Here is a 25,481-nt window from a genome sequence, read left to right on the forward strand (position 1 = left end):
TGATATGCTTTTGTTACAAAACCTGGTTAAAATATAGTTTAAAACTCAGTTTTTAAAAGTTTGGAACTGACTCTTCTCCACTTTACAATATTTTACATTTAAATGTTTTAATCTATATAATTGAACCCATCCTGACTGAGCCACTCAGTGAGTGTTCATTCACAGCAGGTCCTGCTGTGCACGTGGAGGACCCGTCGACAGCGAGGGCAGGTATGACAGGCATCCTTGAAGTTCCTTACAAAGAAGGGAATCAGGCAGCAGCCAAGCACCAACCTGCAAGGTAGAAATCATTCAGTCGGCAAGTGTTTGATGCGGGATAAATTAGAGTGGGACCTTCGCGTGCGTCTCCTCTCACCCGCATAGCACGAACACAAGACACATGAGCCATGCGTATTTCCCAACTTTGTAGGTAACCTGTGTGGTGACCTGAGTCTGACAAGAGGGGCATGTTGTCAGAGCTGGAGAGCGACAGAGCTCGGTCTCGTAGTTCACAAACTTCGGCCTCGGAGTAGATGGATAGGAAGCAGGCACTATGGAGGAGAAACGGGAACCCTTATTTTGAAATGTGTTTCTTACAATCACTAACCACCACACCCAAAGCCCTTAATATCTTCTGATTAGTACCGTTACATTTTTTTATTAATTAGGTGGATTACAAATTAAAATGTAATGCACAATGTGTATTAGAAAGCAGCAGAAAGTGTGCAGGTGGTCATACTTTTTGGTAGTAGCGGTAGAATTACATTTATGTAGGTAGAAATCAGCTGATCTACAACAGTAGAAAGACAATCAATTCTTCCCCAACTTGAAATAAGTCACTAAAATCTGCATTTGAGTCTAGGGGGAAACAATCAGTCATGAGCAAATAAGACGTGACATTCAGGCCTGTTCGTAATATTCAATATGCAGGCAGAAAGTGAGCGTGAACCTGGTAGAGTCGAGCACGCAACTCCAGGAGAAAAGGAGAAGGAAGGAGGAGGTGGTGCAGGGCTGAAGGGTGAGTGAATGTGGTAGATCCTCACATCTGCTTGACTTTCATCTATAGGCAAAAGCATACACATTTGGAGTTTTTAACCATTACTTCAACAAGCAATATAATTTAAATCGAGGACATTTTTTACCTGGTAAGAGGTACGGTGGTGGAGGCGTAGGAAGCGGATCATCTGATTTTGATAGTGACTCCATTTATGATCATCTCTTCTTTTCTTTTAGTTAACTGGAATCTTACACAATAGCGAATGAGGATGCAAAGGTGATCCCGGTGTGGGTCGCCTTGCGGTGTCGTCCATTGGTAGGCTACCAAAAGAAATCAATGAAGGATGTCAGTGCTGCTGTCTCAATGTTATGCCTGCAGAGCCACAGGTTGTTAGGAGATGAACCACAGAGTGAATGTGCTGTGATGTTTGGAGCTAGATTTATTATCTGAAGGCCTTCCAGGTGTGATGGAGACATGCTAATTGAAGTCTCATCTGATTGGTTAATGAAGCTATTACCCATAAGGCAACGGTGGTATCTTTAACCCTTACATAGCCTACTGTTCATATTCTGACTCATACACCAATTCACATTCATCAGTTCCCCAGCAGTCATTAATAAATGTTTGATTCATCTTATGGAGAGAAAAAAAAGACATTCACAGGCACTATTTTATGGTCCAGGAGAAGATCTTATAGAATATGATCACACAACATGTTTTAATGCTGATTTTAGATTTTTTTTAAATTAAAAAAATTGATTAAATTAAATTAAAATTGATTACAGCAAGAAAAACCTGTTTCACACTGTTGAACATAACAATAAAAAAAGAAAGCAGAAAATATAAATAAGCAAGAATTAGTAACAATATACGATATAACCATTTAACACAAGAAATAAACATGATTGTACAAACTATAATGAAATAGGTTGTATATATTTAAGGCGTTTTTTTCTATATATTTTTTACTATTATTGTTCTTATTGTTTTTCGTACTTATTATTTATTGTTCTTTTTTTCTTATTGCTGCTCTTCTATTCTACTGTCAAACTTGCTGCTGTAGGGTGTAGGCTGCAGGTTTCACCATTGTGGGACTAATAAAGGAATATCTTATGTTTTCTTATCTTATTTTAATGTCCTGCTGAGAGGAAAAGTGTCAACAACAGTCTCTGAGGTAGAAGAAGGCAGTAGTGCAAAAGAGTCATAAAACGTGTGATGACAGGGAAGAGGGGCAGGGATTAAAAGTTGAAATGTAAATTTATAATGATAACACTACAGCTCATGGGTCTTCTTTTTTTTACTAAGGGAAAAAGTTCAGAGATTAGAAATAAGGTGTATTAGGGTCATGATAAGGGGACAATGAAGCTCCAGTGCATTTATCTCTTTACTTTTTCAATCATTTTAAAGCTTAGTATGCGTACTGTGTAAGTTATATTGTTTAACATTACACATTCGAACATACAGGATACTAGTTTTTTAACATATCTGATGAAGAAAGCAAATAAAAGAATTGTAGGTCTACTAAATTAAATGACCAAATATGGGTATGCACATTTCAGAATGGTTATTGTAATATAATGATAAGGCTGCTTTGTATTTCTAAGTATTTCTAAGCCTACAAACTTGTCCCAGATTTCAGCATGAACTGTCCCAGATTACAAAATCCACAATTTCTGAAACGATTTGGCACAAAGAACATTAATATGTGCAATTTTCCTTTTGAGTACAATATCTAAAAATTGTCTTCTGGTTTAACTCTTACATACTCTGACTCATAATTAGTCTCTACACCAATTCACATTGATAAATTCCCCATCAGTCATTAATACACGTTTGATTTATTCTTGTGGAAAAAAGACATTCACAGTCACTATTATATGGTCCCGAAGAACATTTTATAGAATACGATGAATACATGTTTAAATCCTGATTTAAAAAACAAATAAACATTATTTTTAATAAACACAGGTCAAACATGTACATTTGCATTCATAAAAATGTGTATCAGCTGCACAAACATTAAAAAAAATTATGCATTTTATTTCCATTTGCGTATACTGTGGGTCACATTAGGAAAAGTCCAGATAAAATAAACGTTTTACAGTGTTTTTACAGCTCTAAAATGTAAAAACATGGGTCACATTTCATAATGATATTAGAAAAAGGGAAAAAATGACCCCTGATTCCAGTTCATACAAGACTGACTGGTTTTCAGCCACATCCCTGCATAAGATGATTAGATACTGACAGTTTTATCCCAGCTATGCACTAGATCAGGGATGTCAAACGTATGGCCTGTGGGCCAGAACTGGCCCAACAAAGGGTCCAATCCGGCCCACTGGATAACTTTGCAAAGTATGAAAACTGAAGAGAAGTAATTCCAATTTTTCTGCTGCTTCAGACGTTTTTTTTCTCCACCTTGATTATGAATACAATCCTCTGAAAAAACATATATATTAATTCACATCATGACCATTTATTTAAATCATTCATGTGCAAATTGTTATCAATCAGCAGCCTCTGTGCAAAATAACATGACAAAAAAAACTGACAGTACCTTGAAATTGCACTCATTCTTCTTAAGAAAATGAGGTGGTTTATTATAGTAAAGTTATAATACATATTATGTATTATTTGTATGTTACTATCTAATGGTTTTACTGGTTGGGCCCACTTTAGATCAAATTGGGCTGTACGTGGCCCCTCTGAACTAAAACAAGTTTGACACCCCTGCACTAGATGGTGGTGTTTTGTAACCGGTTAGGTGACTTTTTGCTGATCCCCATTTGCTCCAGCAGAGGAGCTCTACTGTGCTGACCTCAGTTTTTAGAGACGTCGACGTGAGACCAGCCAGCAGCCTTTAATATTCACTTGAATGTTAACACAGCTAGCGTGATGATGCTAAGCTAGCTGTCAGCCAAGGCATCCAACGGGTTTTGCTGCCGAGTTTTAGCTACCGGATGCTCCCGGTCGTCTCCTCCCGGCCGTCTTGACATTCCCCCTTCAACATTCCTGGACGAATTCGTGTCGACTGACCAGAGTCCGCGAATTCAGGTCCACTCCTGATCTAATCTTTTTCCCCCTTCTTCCAAGCTAGCGTGACTTAGCTCGCCGGCTAACGAGAGTGAACCCCCCCCCCTTTTTTGGAGGTAAGCTCGCAGCGGCTAGCGTAATAGTCGGGTTAATGGTGTAGCTGCCGTCCGGGATAAAGGCAGGAAAAGCTGGGGTCTGATGCAGAGAAGGGAGGCCTTGTAGTGCCAGTTTATTGATGTTATTTATCAAAATGACCAATCTGGTTGATAGGCCTAACTGACACTAGTTAGGCGTTAGTAACGGTGGTAACGGTTGCTAGTGTTAAACCAACTAACCCACTCGGCTAGATTATCAATAAATCACCGTAAAAATGACACTAACTGAACATTTAAGTCAACTTTAGGCCAGAAAATTGCTTAACTGAGTAAAAGTTGTATTTTTTGCTCGGTGACATTCAATAATCTTAAGCAGTCTCTGTGTTTTGACTGATGGCTAATGTAACCGAGCTAACACAAGCTGAAACCAGAGTAACGCTTCAATAAAGTTAACTTGTTGTCCCCAACAAGTGTAGTGCCAGTTTATTGATGTTATTTTTCAAAATGACCAATCTGGTTACTAGGCCTAACTGACATCAGCTAGACGTTTAGTAAGGGTGGTAACGTTTGCTAATGTTAGCGATTTACACTGAGTAAATCAACTGACCCACTCGGCTATATTATCAATAAATCACCGTAAAAAATATACTAACTGAACATTTAAGGCAACTCTAGGGCAGACAATTGTTTAACTGAGTGAAAGTTGTATTTTTTGCTCGGTGACATTCAATAAGCAAGCTCTCAGTGTTTTGACTGATTGCTAACACAGGCTGAAACCCGAGCTGCAATAAAGTTAACTTGTTGTCCCCTTTTAAGAAATAATATGAGAGACTTGATATGTGTTTATGTGTATGTGTATTTGTGTTTTGTCAGCTGTGGAGAGGTTTTTTATCGCCGGAGGAGATAAGTTCAGTCGTTGCTTGTGTTTGGTCGCTTCACTAAGTTATTTTTTTTGTGCTGTGTGACTTTCGCAGAGCTCCACTTGAGGACCACACCCAGACAAAGATGTCCCTTCATCAGTTTCTGCTGGAGCCCATCACCTGCCACGCGTGGAACCGCGACAGGACACGTAAATAACTTATCTTCATTATACACTACAGACAAATTAAAGGACACATTCACAATGTTTACCAAGTCTATCTTAAGGCAATAGTAAGATGCCAAAATACCATATCCCCCCTGTTCATACTGACCATAAGATCCCATCATAATGTATTTAACTATGTAAGTGATCAGGGCCAACATCTGTAGCAACGAGAAAAAGCTAGAGCCGACTTATATATATTGGTCAGCTGACTTTATCTGCAGATATTGACCTATCATAGATCATATTGGTGAATATGTTGCCCAATAGGTGCTGATATAACTTTAAAATATTATACGTTCATTACATTACATTTGGGGGATCACTATAAAAAACTTGTATTTATCAGTATATTCTCTGTAAGTATAATATTATCATCTTATATTTTTACTCTCTAATATTGGCATCGGCCCCTACAATCCAGTGGGGCCATAGAAAAAACCTCTTTCAGTTTTCATATGAGCACCTGACTGTTGTTTTAAGACACAACTGAAAAAGTGTGAACCTGTCCTTTAACTGCAATAGGCTACAGGTCATATAATTAATGATAGGTTATTAGAAAAAAGTGATTATAAATATATGTGAGTAGGAAAGTAATTTCTGCTAACTAAAATAAGGCTGTGTCAGTTTGTGTTTGGAAGATTTCTCAACTTAAACATTTAAGTTGTCCAGCTTGTTGTTTGGCAGATACCAGGAACTGGTCTAGCTTGTTCGTTAACTCTAAGTCCAACATGTTTACATTTTTCCCTTCTCTCTCTCTCCACCCCCTCCACAGAAATTGCCATCAGTCCTAACAACCATGAAGTTCATATTTACAAGAAGAGTGGCAACCAGTGGGTGAAGACCCATGAGCTGAAGGAGCACAATGGACACATAACAGGTATACAGTGAGACAGCTGATGCAATTATCTCCAGTGTGAGACAATTATGTTCTTTATTGATTTATCTGCTGTTTATTTTCTTGATTTCGATTTCTTGATCGTTTTGTTGACACATTTCTGAGGCTACAACTTAAAAAAATTACTAAAATGATTATTGGATTCATAAAGTATCTCTGTAGATGTAGATAATCAATGGTTAAATGTCAGGTAATATACAGATGGAAGTCCTCTACCTGTGTTATAAGTTCTGCCTGTGTCTCCAAAAGTTATCAGTATGAAAGCTTATGATGTCAGAAGTACGGGCTGATGATTAATTTCATTATGATTATTATTATAGTCAGTCTATATTCACTTGGTCTCTTTTCTATCAACGCAGCAATCCATGAATATTTTGACTATTGATTAATCTGCTAATTTTTTTCCTCAATTAGTCAAATGATTGTTTAGTCTATTAATATTAAAAAATAGTGAAATGTCTTAGAGGCCACAGTGATGTCTTCAAATTGTTTGTTTTGTCTACCAGTCGAAATCTTATGATATTGTTTAGATTCACTGTCGTCTATAATGAGGAAAAACAGCAAATCTTCATATTTAAGAAGCGAGAATCATCAAATGTTTTTGGCATTTTTGCATGAAAAACAACTGAAATTATTAATTGATCATCAAACATTTTTGGTAAATCTTTGAATGGAGAAATTGTTGCAGCTCCACCTTCTATAATTTTTGATTCATCTTTGGGTTAATTATTGTCTTTCTTGTGTTGTAGGTATTGACTGGGCTCCCAAAAGTGACCGTATAGTGACATGTGGAGCAGACCGTAATGCCTATGTGTGGTCCCAGAAGGAGGGCGTATGGAAGCCCACACTGGTCATCCTCAGGATCAACCGAGCCGCCACCTTCGTCAAGTGGTCTCCGCTGGAGAACAAGTTTGCAGTCGGCAGCGGAGCTCGACTCATCTCTGTCTGCTACTTTGAATCTGAGAATGACTGGTGAGATAATTGATGAAAATGTTGAAATTGAATTCAATACGATTATTTTTTATTATCGATTTAATCTTATAGTTATTTTCTTGATTCATTGTTTTGTTCATAAAATGTCAGAAAATAGAAAAAAAAGGTTTCATTTATAGATTATCAATACCAGTCATGATAATTACCCCTTTTTCCTCCTTTTTTCTTTTTTACATTGGGATACCATAACAAGACTAAGGCAGATGTGGCAATAAATGTTTCAAACCAAAGTTAACATGTTTCCAAATGACTCTTTCACTGTGCTCTTACTTAGCTACATTGTATCCAGATGTTCTGTGTAAGACGTCACTCTATCTGTTGATCCAGGGCTGCTAACCGCTTCTACTTTTTTCATTTTATGTTTTGGTGACCTGGATGTGTTTTGTCAGTCATGATAAAACCAAAATTAGGTTTTCAGGGGAAGAGATTTTTTTTTTTACAAAAGCAGTTTATATTTGCTGAGTTACACTCCCAGATTCATGTTTTCTCCCATTGATATTTGTGTATCTGATCAGCTCAATGCATGATTTAAATATACAGTAGAAGTGCTTTCATATTTTTATTTTAATATTTCGTATTGTGTGCTTCAGGTGGGTGAGCAAGCACATCAAGAAACCAATCCGCTCCACCATCCTCAGCCTGGACTGGCATCCCAACAACGTCCTGCTGGCTGCTGGATCCTGCGACTTCAAATGCAGGTGAGAGTCATGGACAGTGAATTTTTAAACATTTCCGATGAGGCAAGAGATGAATTTTTTAATGATTGAAAACCTGCCAACTTCCTCTCACTCTTTTTTCTCCCCCCCTCTCTCTCTTTTTTTTTCGCCTTTCACTCTCCCACCCCTCCTTCTCTGGCCTCCAGGGTGTTCTCAGCCTACATTAAGGAAGTGGAAGAGAAACCAGGCCCCACACCCTGGGGCAGCAAGATGCCATTTGGGGCTGTGCTAGCAGAATTTGGAGGAGCAGGTCTGTGTCCGTGTCTTTTGTGTGTGATGTTAAAAAAAAAAAAAAAAAAACACGTTTCATGTTGCACTTTGAACTAAACCAGATCTGCCTTTTTTGTGTCTGTTAGGAGGAGGGGGTTGGGTCCACTCAGTCTCTTTCTCTGCCTCTGGTAACCGTCTGGCCTGGGTCAGCCATGACAGCACTGTTACTGTGGTGGACAGCTCCAAGACTGCCAGGTACGTTAACGCCTATGTATGAAAAGATCAGCAATAACCAGCAATTACTTCCTGATAAATGAATCAAATTAATCCCAGAAATATCTTTTATTTTTTATTTTATGCCAACTACATTATAGTCAGAAGTATTCTTAACCATAGGATTTCTGACATACTACAATAAATATAGTATTTGCCCTTTTTCTTCTTTTCTGGAGCTTTGTGTCCACACATAATAAAAAGTGCCAATTTCAAGTTATATTAAAATATTAAAATACAAACAAAGCCATCAGAAGCGATGGCAGTAGTTAAGATGCAAAGGATTATGAAGTGGATCTGTCGCCTTTTTTTTTTTTTTTTTTTCCTTGTTTTCACAGCAACTAAAAACCAAAAATGATGAAATGTTTTCATCTCTTCAAACCAAACGGGGAGATGAGATTGACAGATTGGTCTTTTTGAGTTTAGATGAGGAGGTTAAGTGATTTGATGATCTCTAAACAATGGGCAACCCCCTTTCATTATATTAAAATGAAAGAGCAATCCATCACATTGGAGGGGAAAAAAAGTTTACAAAAATAAAAAAAAGTGCTTCTATTTCTTTCGCTACATGAAAAAAATCAGTTTCAATCGCTGCATATTGGTGTCCGCTGTATGTTTGTTGGTGCTGCTTATAAGCCATGAGTCATAATCCGATCATCAAATTAAGGTGCCAGTAAGATGAGGAGGTGAATCAGAGCCACAGCGGCACTTAACTAATTATATGGTGTCGTCAACAAACTGCAGGGGACATGAACTGAGGGGGGGGGTTGGTGGAAGAGTCCGCAAAGACTTGACTACAGCGAACACTACAATGTCAGAAAACTGCACCAATTTCTATGATGACATTTTAATATCATTTGTAGTACACTGCCTGATTAATCTTTCTTTATCTCCTCAAAATTGGTCTATATACATAATTTTGGGATTACAAATCATCATCAGTCTTTAATAAATTGGTGATTAATCCTTAGTGAAGCTTTAAGAAAGCAGAGAGAATGTAATCTTTAGTTTACAATCATATTACATATGTATTGGTCCCATGTTAGTTTACACAGGAGAATATTTCAATTAATTATTTTAAATGTGCATAAATATTTTTAGAAAGTAGAAATGTTTCTCTTTTTTTTCTGGATATTCTGGGTCACTTTACGATAAGTCATCAAATTTCTGCCTCTAAGGAAAAGTTTTTAAGGTGTTTCTTTCTTTTTTTTTTTCATCCCGCAAATGTAAGAAATGGGTCAAATTAGACCCTCAACAGTATGTAAGGGTTAAGTTTAAACCAGCAGATCCTAAAGTTAATGGTTGGTATGTTTGTGTTTAGTCCTTCGCAGCTGAAGACGGAGTTCCTTCCTCTCATCAGTGTCATTTTTGTGTCAGAGAACAGTCTAGTAGCTGCGGTAAGAATAACACACACACACACACACACACTGTCACCTGTTTCCATGCATAAATGTGAGGTACTGGATTTTAAACGTACCCTGTGTGTTTCTGTCGGCGTCTCCAGGGCCACGACTGTTGCCCCATGCTGTTCCGTTGCGACGACGGTGGGACGCTGACATTTGTGTCTAAGCTCGACCTCCCCAAGCAGAGTATCCAGAGGAACATCTCTGCCATGGAGCGCTTCAGGAACATGGACAAGAGAGCCACCACAGAGGACCGCAACACTGCCCTGGACACACTGCACCAGAACAGCATCACGTAGGTTCACACACAGCCAGCAGGGACCAGCGGAGGGCAGGATTCACCATTAGAGACATTTTACAACAGAGTTTTGTTGAGTTTTCAATATATGACATTTTGATCATCTGAGCCCCAAGAGTTCTCAGTTCTCTTTATATTTTTATACACAGGTGACGGGTGCAATATATATATTTTTGTAAATGTGTACATGTTAACAGTCTTGATGGAGGCCTCAATCACATAAATAAATACAACTAGTGCTGGGCGATATGGACAAAATCAAATATCACAATATTATTGACCAAATACTTTGATATCAATAATGTGACAATATTATAGGGATGACAACTAGTGCTTTCACTAAATATTTACACATACATTTCTGATAAATAATCATCAGTACTGTGGATATAATGAGTGGTTAAAGGCAGATAATAGAGCAGCTAGGACAGTCTGATAAGTTACACTGAACTAAGATACATTTATTCCGTATTACAATATCCAAAATCTAAGTTGATATGTAGTCTGATGTGACTAGTGAGGAATAACAGGATATCCACTCATCTAAAAGGAAGAGAAGGAAAGTGACAGTGACCTTACTACAAAGCTGTGTGGTAAATGTAGCGTTCAGCTACAGTTGACTTGACCTGTAGAAGAGTGCTCATGAAACCCAGCAAAACTACAGCGGTAATGTGCGTTATGTAACACAAAACATTGGCTGGATAAAGCTGGAAAAGATTAACAGAGGAACAGTGTAGCTGTGTATGTAACATGTACTGCATTCGCCCCAAATATACAACGAGCCCCCCCCCTCACCCACACCCTTTTATACACAGTTCTTTTTAGAGATACAACACATCCTCCCTGAAGCCTTTTCTCTCTTTTCTTATTCCTTAAATATAACAGGACCTCCTCTATTTCATACTTAATTTAAAGAAGAAATATTGTATTTGATATTCGATGTTGTCTTTATTTGAACAAGAAATTATTAATCTTGGAAATATATAAATGTTAAAAAACAAAACAGGCAATGAATTCACATTCCCCCCCCCCGCTAAATAATTACCACCAGCATGTACACATTTAATTGTATACACTGTCTCTTCTCTAGTTAACGGGTGCCTCCAGTACTTCTTAGCCTAATTTTGGAAAAACACTCCCCTTGAATTAATTATCCATTATCCTTTTTAGAGATTAACGTTCATGTCTACTTGCACTAAAATGAATATTGTTTCGTTATTTCTGTTCCCACGTTCCTAATGTATGTACATGGTATTGGGTATATTTTTGATCATCGGTGACAGGCTGTTGTCACGGTTACATTGGTTGTCAGCATAAATGCATAATTATTTTTTTTTAACAGAGACACTTTTCCTCTTTTTTTAATCCTATTTTTAATCTCCGTCTGTCCACCAGCCAAGTGTCTATCTATGAGGGAGACAAAAGGGATTGTCGCAAGTTCTGCACCACAGGCATCGATGGAGCAATGACTATTTGGGACTTTAAGGTACACACACACGCACACGCACACATACATACACAAATATTCTTCTCTTTCAGCACTAACCCTCGTGTGTTTTCCTCCTCAGAGTCTAGAAGCTTCTATCCAGGGTCTCCGCATCATGTGAAGAAATCTTGTGAATGAATGAAGAGACGCTGCGGCCTCACTTCTGCCCCCTTGCCCACCCCCACCTCAGTCCTCACCCTTCCTCCTCCCCCTCATCCCCCTCATCCCCCTCATACCCCCCCTCCCTCCCCCTCCTGCAACGCAGCCAGTAACATTACACAACTGACCACCTTATCGAGTGTCTGCTGAAGCACTGACCAGACCCTAACACACTCTTGGTGGGTGTGTGCAAACACTCTCACGCACACTAAAGTAAACACACATACACTACACTACACTACACACTACACACACACACACACTACACACACTGAGCTGACGTGTGACATCACTGTTGATTTTTTTTTTTGTTTGTTTGTTTGTTTGTTTTTAAATGAAGGATAACCAGGTGTCAAAGTGGGGAAAGGTCCTCTGACACGTATTAAAACGTGACGTGAAAATGTGTGTTTTTATGTTCTCTAACCTCCTGTACCAAAAGATGAACACTAAAACGGTGTGTTTTATCCAAAAATCAGACTGTATTTCACCTCAGATTAACCTTGACATGATCTCTGAATATCAATATTTTTTAGTAGATCGGAGAATGTGACGTTTCAACTCGCTGGAAAGGATGGTAAATATTCTCCAGCAGGTGAAGTCATTGTTTAAAAACTAGGCCCCCGGGTTTATTGATGTTCTCTGGTCATGTTGCTGGTTGGCTGTAGAGCGCTGTACAGGATCTGATGGTGGAGAGAGAAAGCAGCTGTCTTTAAACCCTGTGCGGAGTCACGGCTGGCCAGCACTAGACTCTGTAGCTACTACACTAAAACAACACAAGATGGAGGATTTCTATGTAACTGAGGTAGACATGAAATAAAGATGAAATACATTTACAGAACACAACTCAACTCGACTTGTTCTCTTCCTTTTGTGCTCGCTCCTCGCTGACACAAGTGGGCGGATAGATACGAGGTGCTTTTATTCATGGTGGGTTTTTTTTTTTTGGTCTCTTACTGCACTTTATTTTATTTTAGACCCTTTTTTTTTTACATTGAAGAGAAGAAAAAAAACCCAAATACATTTCTTTAAGTCAGAAACTTGACCCAGAATATACATAAATGGAAATATTTGACAACTTTTTAAAAATGTTTTAGTGCAGCTGACACAATTACACACAATTATGTATAGAGGCTAATTAGAAAGCGATATTGAGAAAAGCCTGAATATAAAAAGTTTATAAGGGTTAGGCCAGGGATGTCAAACTCATTTTCATTCAAGGGCCACATACAGCCCAATTTGATCTCATGTGGGCCGGACCATTAAAGAGATGGAGGGAGGGAGGGAAGGAAGGAAGGAAAACAAGACATGAAGGAAGAAGGACAGATGGAAGGAAGGAAGGAAAACAGACAGAGGGAAAGTGTGCTGGATTGGATACCTCGGCGGGCCGGTTCTGGACCACGGGCCGCATGTTTGACACCCCTGGGTTAGGCTAACAAGTAGAGGGGAAATTTCTGCTTTAGGTTTGTATCTTTTTTTCTTAACAATTATGGATGTTTTAAACTGTATATTTTGTTTTTTGCAACATTAACATCTCTGTGAAGCTTTAAGTGTTAACATGCTGATGTCTGCCAGGAGATACTCACCATCTTAGTGTTATTCCTTAGCATGCTTAACTTAATCAATTAGTACCGCTGAGGTTAATGGGAAGGTCATCAGATTTATATTTACAGTACATTAGTCATGCAGGCACTTTTAATCAGAGTGACTTATGAGTGAGGAAAAAAAAATTAAGCATTAGAGGAAAGTGTCTGAAAGAGCCTTGGTACAAATTCTCAATTAGTTGGTAAGTGTAGTGAGAAAGTGCTGAGACACAAGTTTTGTTTAATTATTAAAGTAAGAACTGACAGGAAGTTGACAAATGCATAGGCCTATTAGTGACTAATCGTGCAGTAATGTAATTATCCACATCATCATGTCGACTTATCGTATGGGCGGATCCTTAAAATGTCTTAAATTCAGTTTTTGGTATTCAAGGTCTAAAAATGTCTTAAAATGACCTGAACTGTAAGAGTTAAGGGCATTCAATTTTATCAGAGTGTAATTATATTTGTTTAGTTTATGTTATTCATCATTATTTTCTCATTATTTTACATAAACCAGCCAATCAACTTATTAATTAAAGTTAAAACAAATAATAATCAGCAGTTGGAACTATAATGAAACTAATCATTAGTTACAGTCCTATATAAATGAATTCAAAATGAGCTTCATTTCAACCCACTACAACAGTAAAATCCTGCTTTTGCATTATTATATGTTTCAGCAATGGTATTTTTTCCTTTAAGAGTTTTTAAAAAGTCTTCTTCAGTCATTAAATTTGTTCTAAAAAAATGCAGAGACCCTGACATGAACATGATTTCTTTTTTTCTTTTTTTTTAACCTCAGTATTGCCACACTTCACATTAGCAGCTAAGAGGCTATTCATGTCACATTGGCTAATAAGGAAGTCGTCGTCTCCATTCTTCACTGTGCACGACCTGAGTGGAGACTGCAGAAACAAGCAGCATCGCTTATATGGAATTAAAGGTAAATATATAACTCTGTCCTGGCCCATAATGGCAGTCTGCACTCTCCAATCCAACCCCCGCCCCCCTTTATATTAGTCATTATATCAGTGGTATAAAATAATCTTCAAATGACAATAATATTGTTTATCACGATTGTTTCTGAGACAATATATCGTCCAATAAAAGTCGTTATTGTGACTATCTGACTAACTACTGATGATGTGTTATATGTTATAAGTTATTATAATTTGTCCTGTGGGGAACATGAATGGAGTATATCTGTCCGGACCTACATATCAACATTGCCACCTCTTAAATCATGGGTGTCAAACTCATTTTCATTCAAGGGCCACATAATGCCCAATTTAATCTCACGCGGGCGGGATCATTAAAAAGATGGAAGGAAGGAAGGAAGGAAGGAAAATAAGAAAGGAAGAAAAAGAAGACATGAAGGAAGGAAGGAAGAAAAAGAAGACAGAAAGGAAAGAAAGGAAGATGGAAGGAAAGAAGGAAGGAAGAAAAAGAAGACAGAAAGGAAGTAAGGGAGGAATAAGGAAAGTGGGCCGGATTAGACACTTCGGCGGGCCGGATCTGGCCCACGTGCCACATGTTTGACATCCCTGTCTTAAATGATGAGAGCAGGTTTACTGGAGGGAAAAAAAGTGATAATATAAGAGTCAATTTTCATCAATACATGTTTAAAAACTAAAAAAAACAAGCAAACTAAAGAGGTGTGACGTTAAATTGAGGCCACTTCAGGTCAGTTACAGCTCCTTATACAGTCGCTCTCTACTGGAAACAGCAGATGTTCACTGACTGCCTCTTCTGTCGTCTCCCCGCTTTACTCCTCCTGGAAATTATGAGTAATGAGGGAAAAACTGGCACAGAAAGAAAAAGTGTGTCTCTCCATTTTAAACACAGATACTAAAAAAAAAAAAATGACAGGATGATGTCAGACATTAAAAGAAAAAGAAAAAAGAGGTAATACATAGTCAACCTTGTTTTCTTTTTGACCCCACCCTTTTTTCCTCACACTTTTTTTTTTTTTTTTTTGCAGTTTACTTTTCTTCCCCGCCTCTTTTTTTGTTCCTCTTTCTTTATGCAGAAGTGACCTGTATGTCCCTCCCCCTTCTTTTTTGGTGTCTTTCATGCTTCACAAGTTTTTCTTTTTTCTTTTTTTTTTTACTCCCCCCTCCTCAGTTCCTCCTTTTTTTTGTGCAAAACATAGTATTGTGTTCTTGCTCCTCCCTCTCTTCCTAGTTTTACTGAAGCAAAAAAAAAAAAAATCACCACGTCTTTACTCCTCCTCTGTTTCTGTTGCAAAATTAAAAGTTTGCTCCCATTTTTAAACTATGTTACACATCGTGATCTTTTCCAACTTCAACACAGGCCTGAATAAACTTCCTGTGTTGTCTTCCCCCTTCAGAGGGTTGAGTCGGCCTGCTGTCTCTCTCTCTGAGCTCCACTGTACCCTCCTCCACTTCCCCCTCTGACCTCTCCTCCCTCTCTTGAGCTCAGCTTCTCTCTTCCTGAGCTCACTCTGTCGTTGGCGTTCGCGTTGACTGGCCAGAGTCCGCGAGCTGAACACCCTCTTCATTTTATTTGATCCGTCACCTTGCTCTTCCTCCCTCTCTCTCTCTTTCTTTTCTTCTCTGGAGCTTTTCATCTCTGTCCTGCCCTCAGGGTAAGTAGCCTAGAAATTATTCAACGGTTGACTGAGTATGTTTAGACATGTCAGTAACACACACACACACTCTTTGTAAGTGTAATGGATTTTCAGGAAAAAAGTAGGAGTGTGCAACAGGCTGTCTTTCACCCACACACAGCTCAGAAAGGTGGATGTTAATACCCAAGTTTCTTTTTATGAGTGAAGTAACTGACTGTGATGGAGATGTGATGTGTGGCTTTATTTCCTGGTTGTGTGCTCCAACTTTAAAGTGTAAAGTTTGTTCAAGGGGGGGGGGTTTATTACCCTTGACCTGTATCATTCCTCTCATGCCTCTGTCAGTCTGGATTTGATTAACACAACCTGAGATTAGATCAGTGCGCGTCTTCCCGTGCAGACAAAGTTAAAATCAGCTGATGCTTTACTTCTTAAAGTAACTCAAAAAAAGTCTTTGCAAATTTACGATTGTTTTGGAATAAATAGTTCATTTAAACTTAATTCTTTGTTTGTAACTTCTTCTTTTTTAACAAGAATATTGCAACTTCTGTTTTTTCTCCAGACTTGACTGTTATCTCTCAGCCCACCAGCCACCGGTTCCTCACACCACTTCCTGGTCTGCATCAAACATCTGATTGGCCATGGCGTACCATAGCTTCCTGCTGGAACCAATTAGCTGCCATGCCTGGAACAAAGATCGAACCCGTGAGTCTTTTCCGCCCCCTATGAATTGTCACTCGGGGTTTATATTTCTGTGACTTTGAGTCATCTCATCCCTAAACTTGACACCGTTTCAATCACAGACATCATGGAACATCTTGCCTCGACTAGTGTCTGCGCCAAAGAACAAACAGTGTAATAGTCGGAGGATTGTGATTGGCTCCCAGGTGGGAGAAGGTATTTCCTGTTTCCTGTAACAGTGAGGGTGGTGTCGGGGGGGGCTTTCTGAGAGGCTCTTGTGCTCTTTAGCTGAAGGAAACTAATGCCATATTTGGCTGTTTTGATCAGCGCTTTGGTTTCTGCTAAAAGCGGATGTAACATGCGGCTGTGGTAGAGTCATACAGTCAGAGTCTTTACTCAATTTGAAAGCTGGGCACTTTAGTTTTTTCAGCTTGCAGGCTGAACACTCGAAAGAACACAAAAATGCACATTGAAGCACCCACACTGCTGCTCTCAGACAAACGCTGCTCCTGACTCATCTGCTGACTAAAACATGTGCAGGGTTTGCTACAACATTATGAGAAGGAAGGTCGCAGTTATCGCACATTGTCTATTTAAAGATACCATGTGTCTGTGTGCTGCCTGGGGGCAGATACATACTCTATTTCTCTAGTTTTTCCTCTTCTCATGCATGCAGTCAGCTGTTCTGCAGTATGTTCCACTCTACTGATCATAAACTTCTCTGGTCAATCACATTGTACTTCGTCCTCACGCTGATGAATTCCCCTTTTACGTTTCACTAATCTGCATCACAGTTTTTTGTTGATGCACAGTGTGCTGAAAAGTGTCTTTGTTCTCCAGAGATTGCGCTCTGTCCCAACAACCATGAGGTCCACATCTTCAAGAAAGATGGGGCCAAGTGGAACAAGATCCATGAACTGAAGGAGCACAATGGGCAGGTGACAGGTGAGATACACTCACACACAAACTGATTAACTCTCAAAGCTTTTCTATTAATCTGCCACAAACACAAGCCCCAAAAACCACAGTTCGTACGAAGAGGCCAGTTTTGTAAACATTTTTGTGGTTTCCTCTTTGATATTTTAAATAATGTCAAGTAGCAAATAGTTTGAGAAGGTAAGTCACCATTTCCAGTGGATAGTAATGCATTTCCTGGCTACAAATAACGTTGAATCTATATGTCTTATAAAATACCAACAATCCTGACCAGTGGTATCTAATAAACAAATTATAGGATTTAAAAGAATAGTGCATTTGGGACATCTATATACATCTATATTTTGTTAGTTTAATCCATACCAAAGTGTTAAAACATCACGCTTGGGTTTTGTGTGTGGAGGTTTTATGTGCCAGACTATTTGCTGGGTGGGTGTAGTGACTGCATGGAGTTATGTTGTCACTGGGAGGCTGCCAGACAACCAATGGAAACCATGAATACGGGTACAGATAGTCAATTTGTTACCTTTGGACAGAGTACCTGTTTCCAGTCTACATGCTAAGCTAAGCTATCCAGCCATATCGTACAGATATGAGAGTGGTGGCAAACTTCTCAACTAACTGGACGAGAAAGAGATTATTGGTTTCCCTAAATATCGAACTATAAATTTAAATATACACTCACTGGCCACTTTATTACAGGTACATCTGCGCAATCTAATGCAATCCAATACAGCTCTGCTATAAACTCATCTACATGGCTTCTACTTTCAGTTTTTGTTGACATTGTCAGGGAAGTGATAATTCTGCTTTATGTTTATTTAAGGTTGTAGCGGGTGGGGGTGGTGTACTGAGGTGCATTATATTGAAAAGTGTTCCTAATATTTTGCCCCCCTCATGTATGTTAATGAAGTGGACAAAATATTAGGAACACCATTCAATACAAAAATTCAATACAGTGCACTCCAGTACATCACTGTCCATCACCCACTATGGCCTCAATAATGAATATAAAGTCAAATTATCACCATTCTGACAATGTCACAAAAAACAGGAACTGGATGAGCTTCATAAAAGTAGAAGTTTTGGCAGAGCTGTTTTATTGGATTGCACAGGTGTACCTAATGAAACGACTGGTGAGTGTATATTATGATGGGTGTACAGGGATGAAATGTAACTATCTCTTTCCTCTGCAGGTATTGACTGGGCTCCAGACAGTAACCGTATAGTTACTTGCGGAGCAGACCGTAACGCCTATGTGTGGACCCTAAAAGAGGGTGCATGGAAACCCACCTTGGTCATCCTCAGGATCAACCGCGCAGCACGCTGTGTGAAATGGTCGCCACGAGAGAACAAGTTTGCTGTAGGCAGCGGCTCTCGCCTCATCTCCATCTGCTACTTTGAGCAGGAAAATGACTGGTGAGGTTTTAGGGGGTAGCTTCCTGTTCCTAATAAACATAAAAAGGCTGCATTTGATTATTATTAGCCACACTTTGAGAGACTCCAGCATGCTCTGTTGTCATCTACAGGTGGGTGTGCAAGCATATCAAGAAGCCGATCCGCTCCACCATCCTCAGCCTGGACTGGCATCCCAACAACGTCCTGCTGGCAGCTGGATCCTGTGACTTCAAATGCAGGTATCAGTGCATCACACAGATGTGTTAATATACTTTTTAGGAACCTCTAATCACTATGTTTACTCCTACCACTGTTACTTCTGTCTACTCTGCACGTGTGGCAGCTATTTCTGGATGTTTTTCCTTAAATGAATGGAGGCTCTTAGGTTAGAGGGTGTCCTATGGTGCACAGATTCTAAAGCCCTCTGAGGAAATGTGAGGTTCTCCTGTATAAATAAACTAAAAATGGTCTTAGCCCCCAGTTGTAACTCTAAAAAGTAAACCAAAGTCATTAATCCAATATCTTAAGTTCAACAATAAACCTACACTGGCATCTTGATGAAGTGTCATCATTTCACTTATAAATGGATTTTCACACAAAGTTCGTCTTATAGACAACAGAGCAGAATATATGATAAGTATAATTTGGATGATCCTCCGTGTATAGACCATTGTTTCTGTCCTCTTTGCCTCCTTCTCTCTTCTTTGTGTCTTATTCACATCCAAATCCTCTCGCCCACAGGGTGTTTTCAGCCTACATAAAAGAGGTGGAGGAGAAGCCTGGCCCCACTCCCTGGGGCAGCAAGATGCCGTTTGGAGAGATGTTGTTTGAGTCCGGAGGGTCCGGAGCTGAGAGCCAGGCTTCAACAGGAGGCGGTGGCTGGGTGCACAGTGTGTGCTTCTCACACTCTGGCAACCGCCTGGCCTGGACTTCCCATGACTCCTCTCTGTCTCTTGCAGAGGGTGGCAAGACCAGCACGTAAGAGAGGGTGGAGCAGCATACCTGTGTCTGTGTGTAATAATTGCATGTGTGTATGAGTGTGTGTGTTTTTGGTGTGCTCTCTGACCTTTTTTATGACTCTCACAGGGTGAGCAGTCTGAGCTCTGAGACACTTCCTCTGCTGTGTGTCACCTTCATTACTGAGAACAGCTTAGTAGCAGCTGTGAGTATTAAAAACTTCTTTATTTTACTTTATTTAGAAACATTTAGTGTGTATCTGATTGGCAAGAGAACCAAATGTGACAAATGAGACTCACTAAAGACTCTTAATCACAAACTAGCCTCTATCCAGTCGATATTATATCCACATATCTTCCAGCTCTAACTAATTGTGTCCTCACATGTTTCGGCTCCTTCAGGGCCATGACTGTTACCCGATGCTGTTTGTGTTCGACGGTGCCAAAGGCAGCTTGACATTTGGTGGCAAGCTGGACGTTCCTAAGCAGGCGGCCCAGAAGGGCATCAGTGCCAGGGAACGTTTCCAGAACCTGGACCGTCGTGCCTCGGAGACCCAGAGCACCGAGAAGGACCTGAACACTCTCCACAAGAACAGCATCAGGTCCGGAGAGCAAACAGAATACATGTTTTGAGCTATGGCCGTAGATTTATCTTCAAAACAGTCACGTTTTTTAATGAGTTGTATATTTATAAGTCAAGTCATACATCAGTTAGTGAGAGTAGGAGTGAAGTTAAGTTATTCATCTGTCCTGACCTGGAAATATTCAACTATCTAACAAGCCAGCGTCATGACTAGGGATGTTTACCTAATATAATTTCTTATTTGAAGCTATGCTATGTTTGTTGTACAACGAGTTTGAATTGTCTCAAACTATTTTTCAGCCAAATCTCGGTGCTGGAGGGGGGAAGAAACCAGTGTGCCAAGTTCTGCACCACCGGCATGGATGGAGGACTGGGCATCTGGGATGTCAAGGTAACACTCACACTCACACTGCTCACATTCACACACTGCATATATGACATCCTGCTGGCATGTTTTCACAGATACACTGAATATTTCCAATTCTTTTTTTCAGAGTCTGGAGTCTGCTATGAAGGACTTGAAGATAGTCTGAACTGAAGTTTATAGTACCAAAAGTAAAGTAGCTTCTGGGTATATGAAGAAAACTGCTGCCTTATCACACAAAGCTTCTTGGCCATATTTTAATCAGGTATTTTTTTTATATAGAGGTTAAACGATCAGACGTGGGTCAAACAGTGTTTGTAATCCCTCTGAAGCTCTTTGCTGAGCTTGTAAAACTCAACACTGTATACAGAGGGCCTGACCACAGGTTTGCAAATGGTACTTAATGAGTTAGATTAGTATAATCACAAAGAGCTTGGTCTGAGCTCAATGCTTAAAGCAGGTATTTTATATTAGTCACAAAGAAAGGCTGCAGTACTTGTTAAAGCTTATGCTGGTCATAATATGCATTTAATAAATGATTGCTTTTACAGTACTCGACCATGCCTCGTTCATTACAACAATGTGTTATTTTAACAACCTGAGGAAGTTAAGCATGATGACTTTTGAACTCGGAAAAAAGTTGGTTTCGAATGTTGTTTAGATTCCCTTTTTTACATTTTATTGCAGAATTAAAAAAAAAGAACTGTCCAATATAAGCACAGAGAGGAAAATGCAAAGATGTTTTGGGTATTTCTTCTTCAGCACGAACTGAAATTAACAATTGACAAGAAATACAGTCAAATACTACTTGAAAGTATTGATCAGTTCTAGGTAGTCTATTTTACAATCAACTAATACGATTCCCCTCCATTCAAAAATGTGTGGTCTTGGTCCAGTTTCTACACTTGAATGTTTGAGCTTCACTGTGCATAATGACATGTGTGCTAATTTTTTACACTAGTAAGCTATTTTCACATTAAGGAAGAGATGTAATTTTAAAGATTTTAACAACACAATTAAACTTTTTCTTTTGTAAAAATCATAGCATATACAAATTATTATTCAGTATTTTACATATATTAAACATTTGTGGAGGAGATCTGTAAGTCATTTTAAAAAGTAAAGATTTTTTTCTGGATCCAGTCCCTCAAAAAGGCAACATTTGCTGATTTTGTCAGTAATTAGAATATATTTGTGTTATGAATTGTTGGTTTGACAAAAACTATTTGCTGATATCAGTTTGAGCTCTGGGAAAAGTTGTGTTCGACAATTTTCACAATTTTCTTTAATTCTTACAAATGTTTCAGACTTTTTTGGTGGCTTATCTTTTATAAGGCAGGTTAGGTTTCACTGTGTGGATCTGGTCTCCTGGCATTTAATTCATTGTCCTTGGGTCAATTTTAACTCAAAGTTTAGAGGTTTAAAGAAGGCCTATTGAGCATAATTTCCAAAAATGTGTGAAAAAGTTGTGGTAATAAGTTGGAATGAAGTTGCTTAATAAGGTCTAACACTGCATTGGGTTATAATTTATACCTTGTGCTTTATAAAGAGTCACAGTCTTCCCGTCAACAATGCAACTTTTGTTCTCCCCAGTTAAAATTGACCCAGTTTGACTGTTTATAATGCATAAAGTATAAAGTATCATCCAGTTCTTTGTTCAACCTCCAACTTCTTACCACAACCTTTACACACTTATTTTTAATTATGGTCATTTAAATGAAACTATGTATTTTTGAGTTAAAAAAATAGAAAAGAAAAAAAAAAGCAGAAATTATTAATTATTTTAATTAAATTCAAGATCAGAGGAAAATATGTTGATGGATTATCACAGACTGGTACATGTCAAAGTTTAGTCAGGATACTGTTTTGAAACATTTCAATAAAAAAAGGGAGCACATAATCACACCTGTTGTCTTCCTGGGTCAAAGTCCACCTGAGGACGACAACAACAACAACAACAACAACAACGACAATAATAATAATACTATTAATAATAATGCTAATAATAAACTTTATTTCTATAGCACCTTTCAAAACCGAAGTTACAAGGGGCTTCACACAATGCAATATCAATACAACAATAAAACAATAATCAAGCATAAATAGATGAAACATTGAAATAAAAACAGTAAATAAAACAAAAAAGGAGCAGCAATTATACAATATTATCATTTTTAAAAAAAAAAAGCCTGTCTGTACAAGTGCGTATTTAAAAGCAAGAGATTTAAGTGATTATAGCCCATCTGAGCAGGGACATCTGCTCCCTGAATCATGTTTTCTTTAAAGCCTGGCATAGTAATAATAAAACTCAAACCATCATTATTTTATTATATTATATCATCAACCAGCCTCCAACTCCCGTGCCTGCATCTCCACCTAGAGGCAGGAACCGGAACTGCAGGCACGCAAATATCCTCAGCTGTGTGAGTGAATCAGTGCCTCAGAAAATGATGTGGCAGCCGTCAGTGATGGAAAACACAGCCCTCCTCACCGAGTCGTGATGGAGCTCCGGTAGAGAGAAAGACTACAAACACCTCCTAGTCTGCACACACCTGCACACCTCCTCCACCTCCTCTTGCACCTCCTCCTCCTCCACCACCGTGTAAAGGAAACCCGGCTGCAGGCTCCTCAAGAGACCATCCGCGACGCCCACATTTCCGGACACGGTCCTCTGGAGGCAGCTGGGTCGGGATGCAGCCGTCCTCTCTCCCAGTGCTGCTTTGAGATGAAGACGACGACGTCCTCCCGGTGAAACGGCGTTACATTAATTTTAAAAAAAGCCCCCCCCCCCCAATTACAATCTGAGCAGGACTGATCAAAAAACCGAGGCTCAACACTCAAGAGAGGGGGGAATCAGCAGGCTTTTGGCCATACTGTCTGTCTCTGCTGTCAACTGTTGCTTATTTCCACTGTAAATGAATCTTGTAAGGTAGGTGACATCATTTTGTAACCACCATTATTATAATTATTGCCTGATAAATTAGAAATGTTTCTCATATTGAAGCCTGATGATGATGATGATGATGAGGAGGAGGAGGAGGAGGATGCTGGGGAGGATGCTGAGGAGGGTTATTTTCTTTTCTTTTTCTTTAACATTTTATTTTGTAAAGTCAACATTTTACATTTCAACATATCTTTATAGCTGATGATGTAATAATCTTGTAGCCCAGGGTTTATTATTTGCTTGACAAGCGTCATTAAGAGCAACACACACACACTCCTGCCACTTCTCCTCCTTCATCCTCTCTCGCTCTCTCTCGCTTTCTCTTTCTCTCTCTTCTGCCTTTTCTTTCAGTGCATGTAGTCATTTCTGAGACACAGTAGGCCACACACACACACACACACACACACATACACATACATACACAAACATACACATATATACACACACAATTCTTGTCCTCATCCTCTTCGGCTCACTATATATTCGGACTTTCACATGGGAGCCCTGGGTCTTGGTCCAGGCTGTCATCGTGGTTTTAAGGATGGGTTGTAGCCCACTGTAGGAAGATTGTAACCTCATCTGCTGATTGTTCTCACCGTTAATCGATTATTTCTTCTGTAAAATATCAGAAAATAGTAAATGATAATCCACTATGAGTTCCCAGAGAGCAGATTGACGTCTCTAATCAGCTCACAAGCCAAAAATATCCAATTTGCAAGAAAAAACCAGCAAATATTCACACTGGAGAGGCTTAAACTGACTGAAACGATTAATTGGTTATCAATATTGTTGTTGATTCATTTCTATAAAGCGACTTATTGATTATAATATTTTTAATTCTTATATTTTCTGCAGGCCACAAAAGCAGCTGACATCTTGTCAACCCTGTGTTGTCATGGTATACACTAAGGCTGTGGGGGAAATGATCATATTACAGTTTATTATCAGTCATACTCCATGAGAATATCCAACAATTGATAAAGGCAGGAGGTGGTTATGTCCATCATTTATCTGAAAAATATGAAATTTCAGATTTACACTCATCTCGTTGACTGCTTTCTAGGGCCACAACTCACAATTATAGTCTTTATCAAGGATTTTATTTCTTCCATTAATTGATTTTTTTAGTCTATAAATGCCTTTGTGTTGCTTGTTTTCAGTTTGACCAACAGTTTAAAACCCAAATATGTATAATTTAAAATGACACAACAATGACAAAAGCAGAAAATCCTCACATTTAAGAGGCTGGGACAAGAGAATATTTGGCATTTTGGCTGTAAAATTACTTTTACGATTAATATATTATGACTTTTCAATGAATTGACTTAATACTGGAATATTTTGAGGTTTCTTTTTTTTCATTTGACTTCCTTTCTATTACTGTATGTTCTTTCACATGAAACAGGCTGTTGTGCTAAGTGATGTTCACCATTAACTCGACCGGGTGTTGTGGTCTGGGTGTTGTGGTCTTCGCAGTTCAATAAGATGACCGAAGCTGAGATAATTCCTTCTGTCCATTCTCCGTGTTATACAAGAAGAAGTTATTGTGATGTTTCCGCAGCTCTTTGCTCCTCTCTGTCCAGTTAGTGTGTTTCTCTGCCTGGCCTCTGGCCTGGTAATTATCAGCCAGCTTGATAAAGTCATTAATGACCCGGCCAAGCCTGCTGGGTCTGGCACTGACACACACACGCACAAACAATACACACAAACAACACACACACCAAAGACAAAGTCAGTCAGACAGCGTGAGGCCAGTGTTGGATACAGGGTGAAGAACCCTTTAATTTGGGACAGGACAGTATGTTTCTGGGCCGGGTCAGCTAGT

General features: G+C 39.0%; 3 protein-coding genes across 3 annotated transcripts in view; all 3 read left to right on the forward strand.

The window, feature by feature from the left end:
• Nucleotides 1–3,804: 3,804 nt before the first annotated feature.
• Nucleotides 3,805–11,691, forward strand: arpc1a (actin related protein 2/3 complex, subunit 1A). The gene is made up of 11 exons (XM_053337547.1): nucleotides 3,805–4,125; nucleotides 5,079–5,173; nucleotides 5,964–6,068; nucleotides 6,836–7,058; nucleotides 7,670–7,777; nucleotides 7,942–8,045; nucleotides 8,152–8,260; nucleotides 9,600–9,675; nucleotides 9,783–9,976; nucleotides 11,375–11,465; nucleotides 11,548–11,691. Exons 2-11 carry the CDS (start codon nucleotides 5,110–5,112, stop codon nucleotides 11,584–11,586), a joined length of 1,113 nt encoding a protein of 370 aa, XP_053193522.1. The 5' UTR covers nucleotides 3,805–4,125; nucleotides 5,079–5,109; the 3' UTR covers nucleotides 11,587–11,691.
• Nucleotides 11,692–15,657: 3,966 nt separating this feature from the next.
• On the forward strand, nucleotides 15,658–21,262 carry arpc1b (actin related protein 2/3 complex, subunit 1B). Its single transcript, XM_053337513.1, has 10 exons — nucleotides 15,658–15,815; nucleotides 16,357–16,499; nucleotides 17,316–17,420; nucleotides 18,608–18,830; nucleotides 18,941–19,048; nucleotides 19,551–19,787; nucleotides 19,896–19,971; nucleotides 20,168–20,367; nucleotides 20,649–20,739; nucleotides 20,843–21,262. The coding sequence occupies exons 2-10, from the start codon at nucleotides 16,436–16,438 to the stop codon at nucleotides 20,879–20,881; spliced, it is 1,143 nt and encodes a 380-aa protein (XP_053193488.1). The 5' UTR covers nucleotides 15,658–15,815; nucleotides 16,357–16,435; the 3' UTR covers nucleotides 20,882–21,262.
• A 2,365-nt stretch (nucleotides 21,263–23,627) lies between these two features.
• The window catches only part of LOC128377608 (monocyte to macrophage differentiation factor 2-like), a 7,596-nt gene continuing 5,742 nt past the window's right edge, over nucleotides 23,628–25,481 (forward strand). Inside the window, exon 1 of the mRNA XM_053337574.1 lies at nucleotides 23,628–23,641. Within this exon, the coding sequence (XP_053193549.1) occupies nucleotides 23,628–23,641 (14 nt within the window). The remainder of the gene's footprint in view (nucleotides 23,642–25,481) is intronic.

The sequence above is a fragment of the Scomber japonicus genome, chromosome 2 (genome assembly GCF_027409825.1).
Source record: "Scomber japonicus isolate fScoJap1 chromosome 2, fScoJap1.pri, whole genome shotgun sequence".
Taxonomy (NCBI): domain Eukaryota; kingdom Metazoa; phylum Chordata; class Actinopteri; order Scombriformes; family Scombridae; genus Scomber; species Scomber japonicus.

Bases quoted from the DNA above. Each gene is read 5' to 3' on its own strand.
- arpc1b (XM_053337513.1), top strand. From the start codon at position 16,436: ATGGCGTACCATAGCTTCCTGCTGGAACCAATTAGCTGCCATGCCTGG. The intron at 20,368-20,648 runs GTCCGGAGAGCA...ACTATTTTTCAG, and splicing joins CTCCACAAGAACAGCATCAG to CCAAATCTCGGTGCTGGAGG. The intron at 20,740-20,842 runs GTAACACTCACA...TCTTTTTTTCAG, and splicing joins TGGGCATCTGGGATGTCAAG to AGTCTGGAGTCTGCTATGAA.
- arpc1a (XM_053337547.1), top strand. From the start codon at position 5,110: ATGTCCCTTCATCAGTTTCTGCTGGAGCCCATCACCTGCCACGCGTGG. The intron at 7,778-7,941 runs GTGAGAGTCATG...TCTGGCCTCCAG, and splicing joins TCCTGCGACTTCAAATGCAG to GGTGTTCTCAGCCTACATTA. The intron at 8,046-8,151 runs GTCTGTGTCCGT...TGTGTCTGTTAG, and splicing joins AGCAGAATTTGGAGGAGCAG to GAGGAGGGGGTTGGGTCCAC.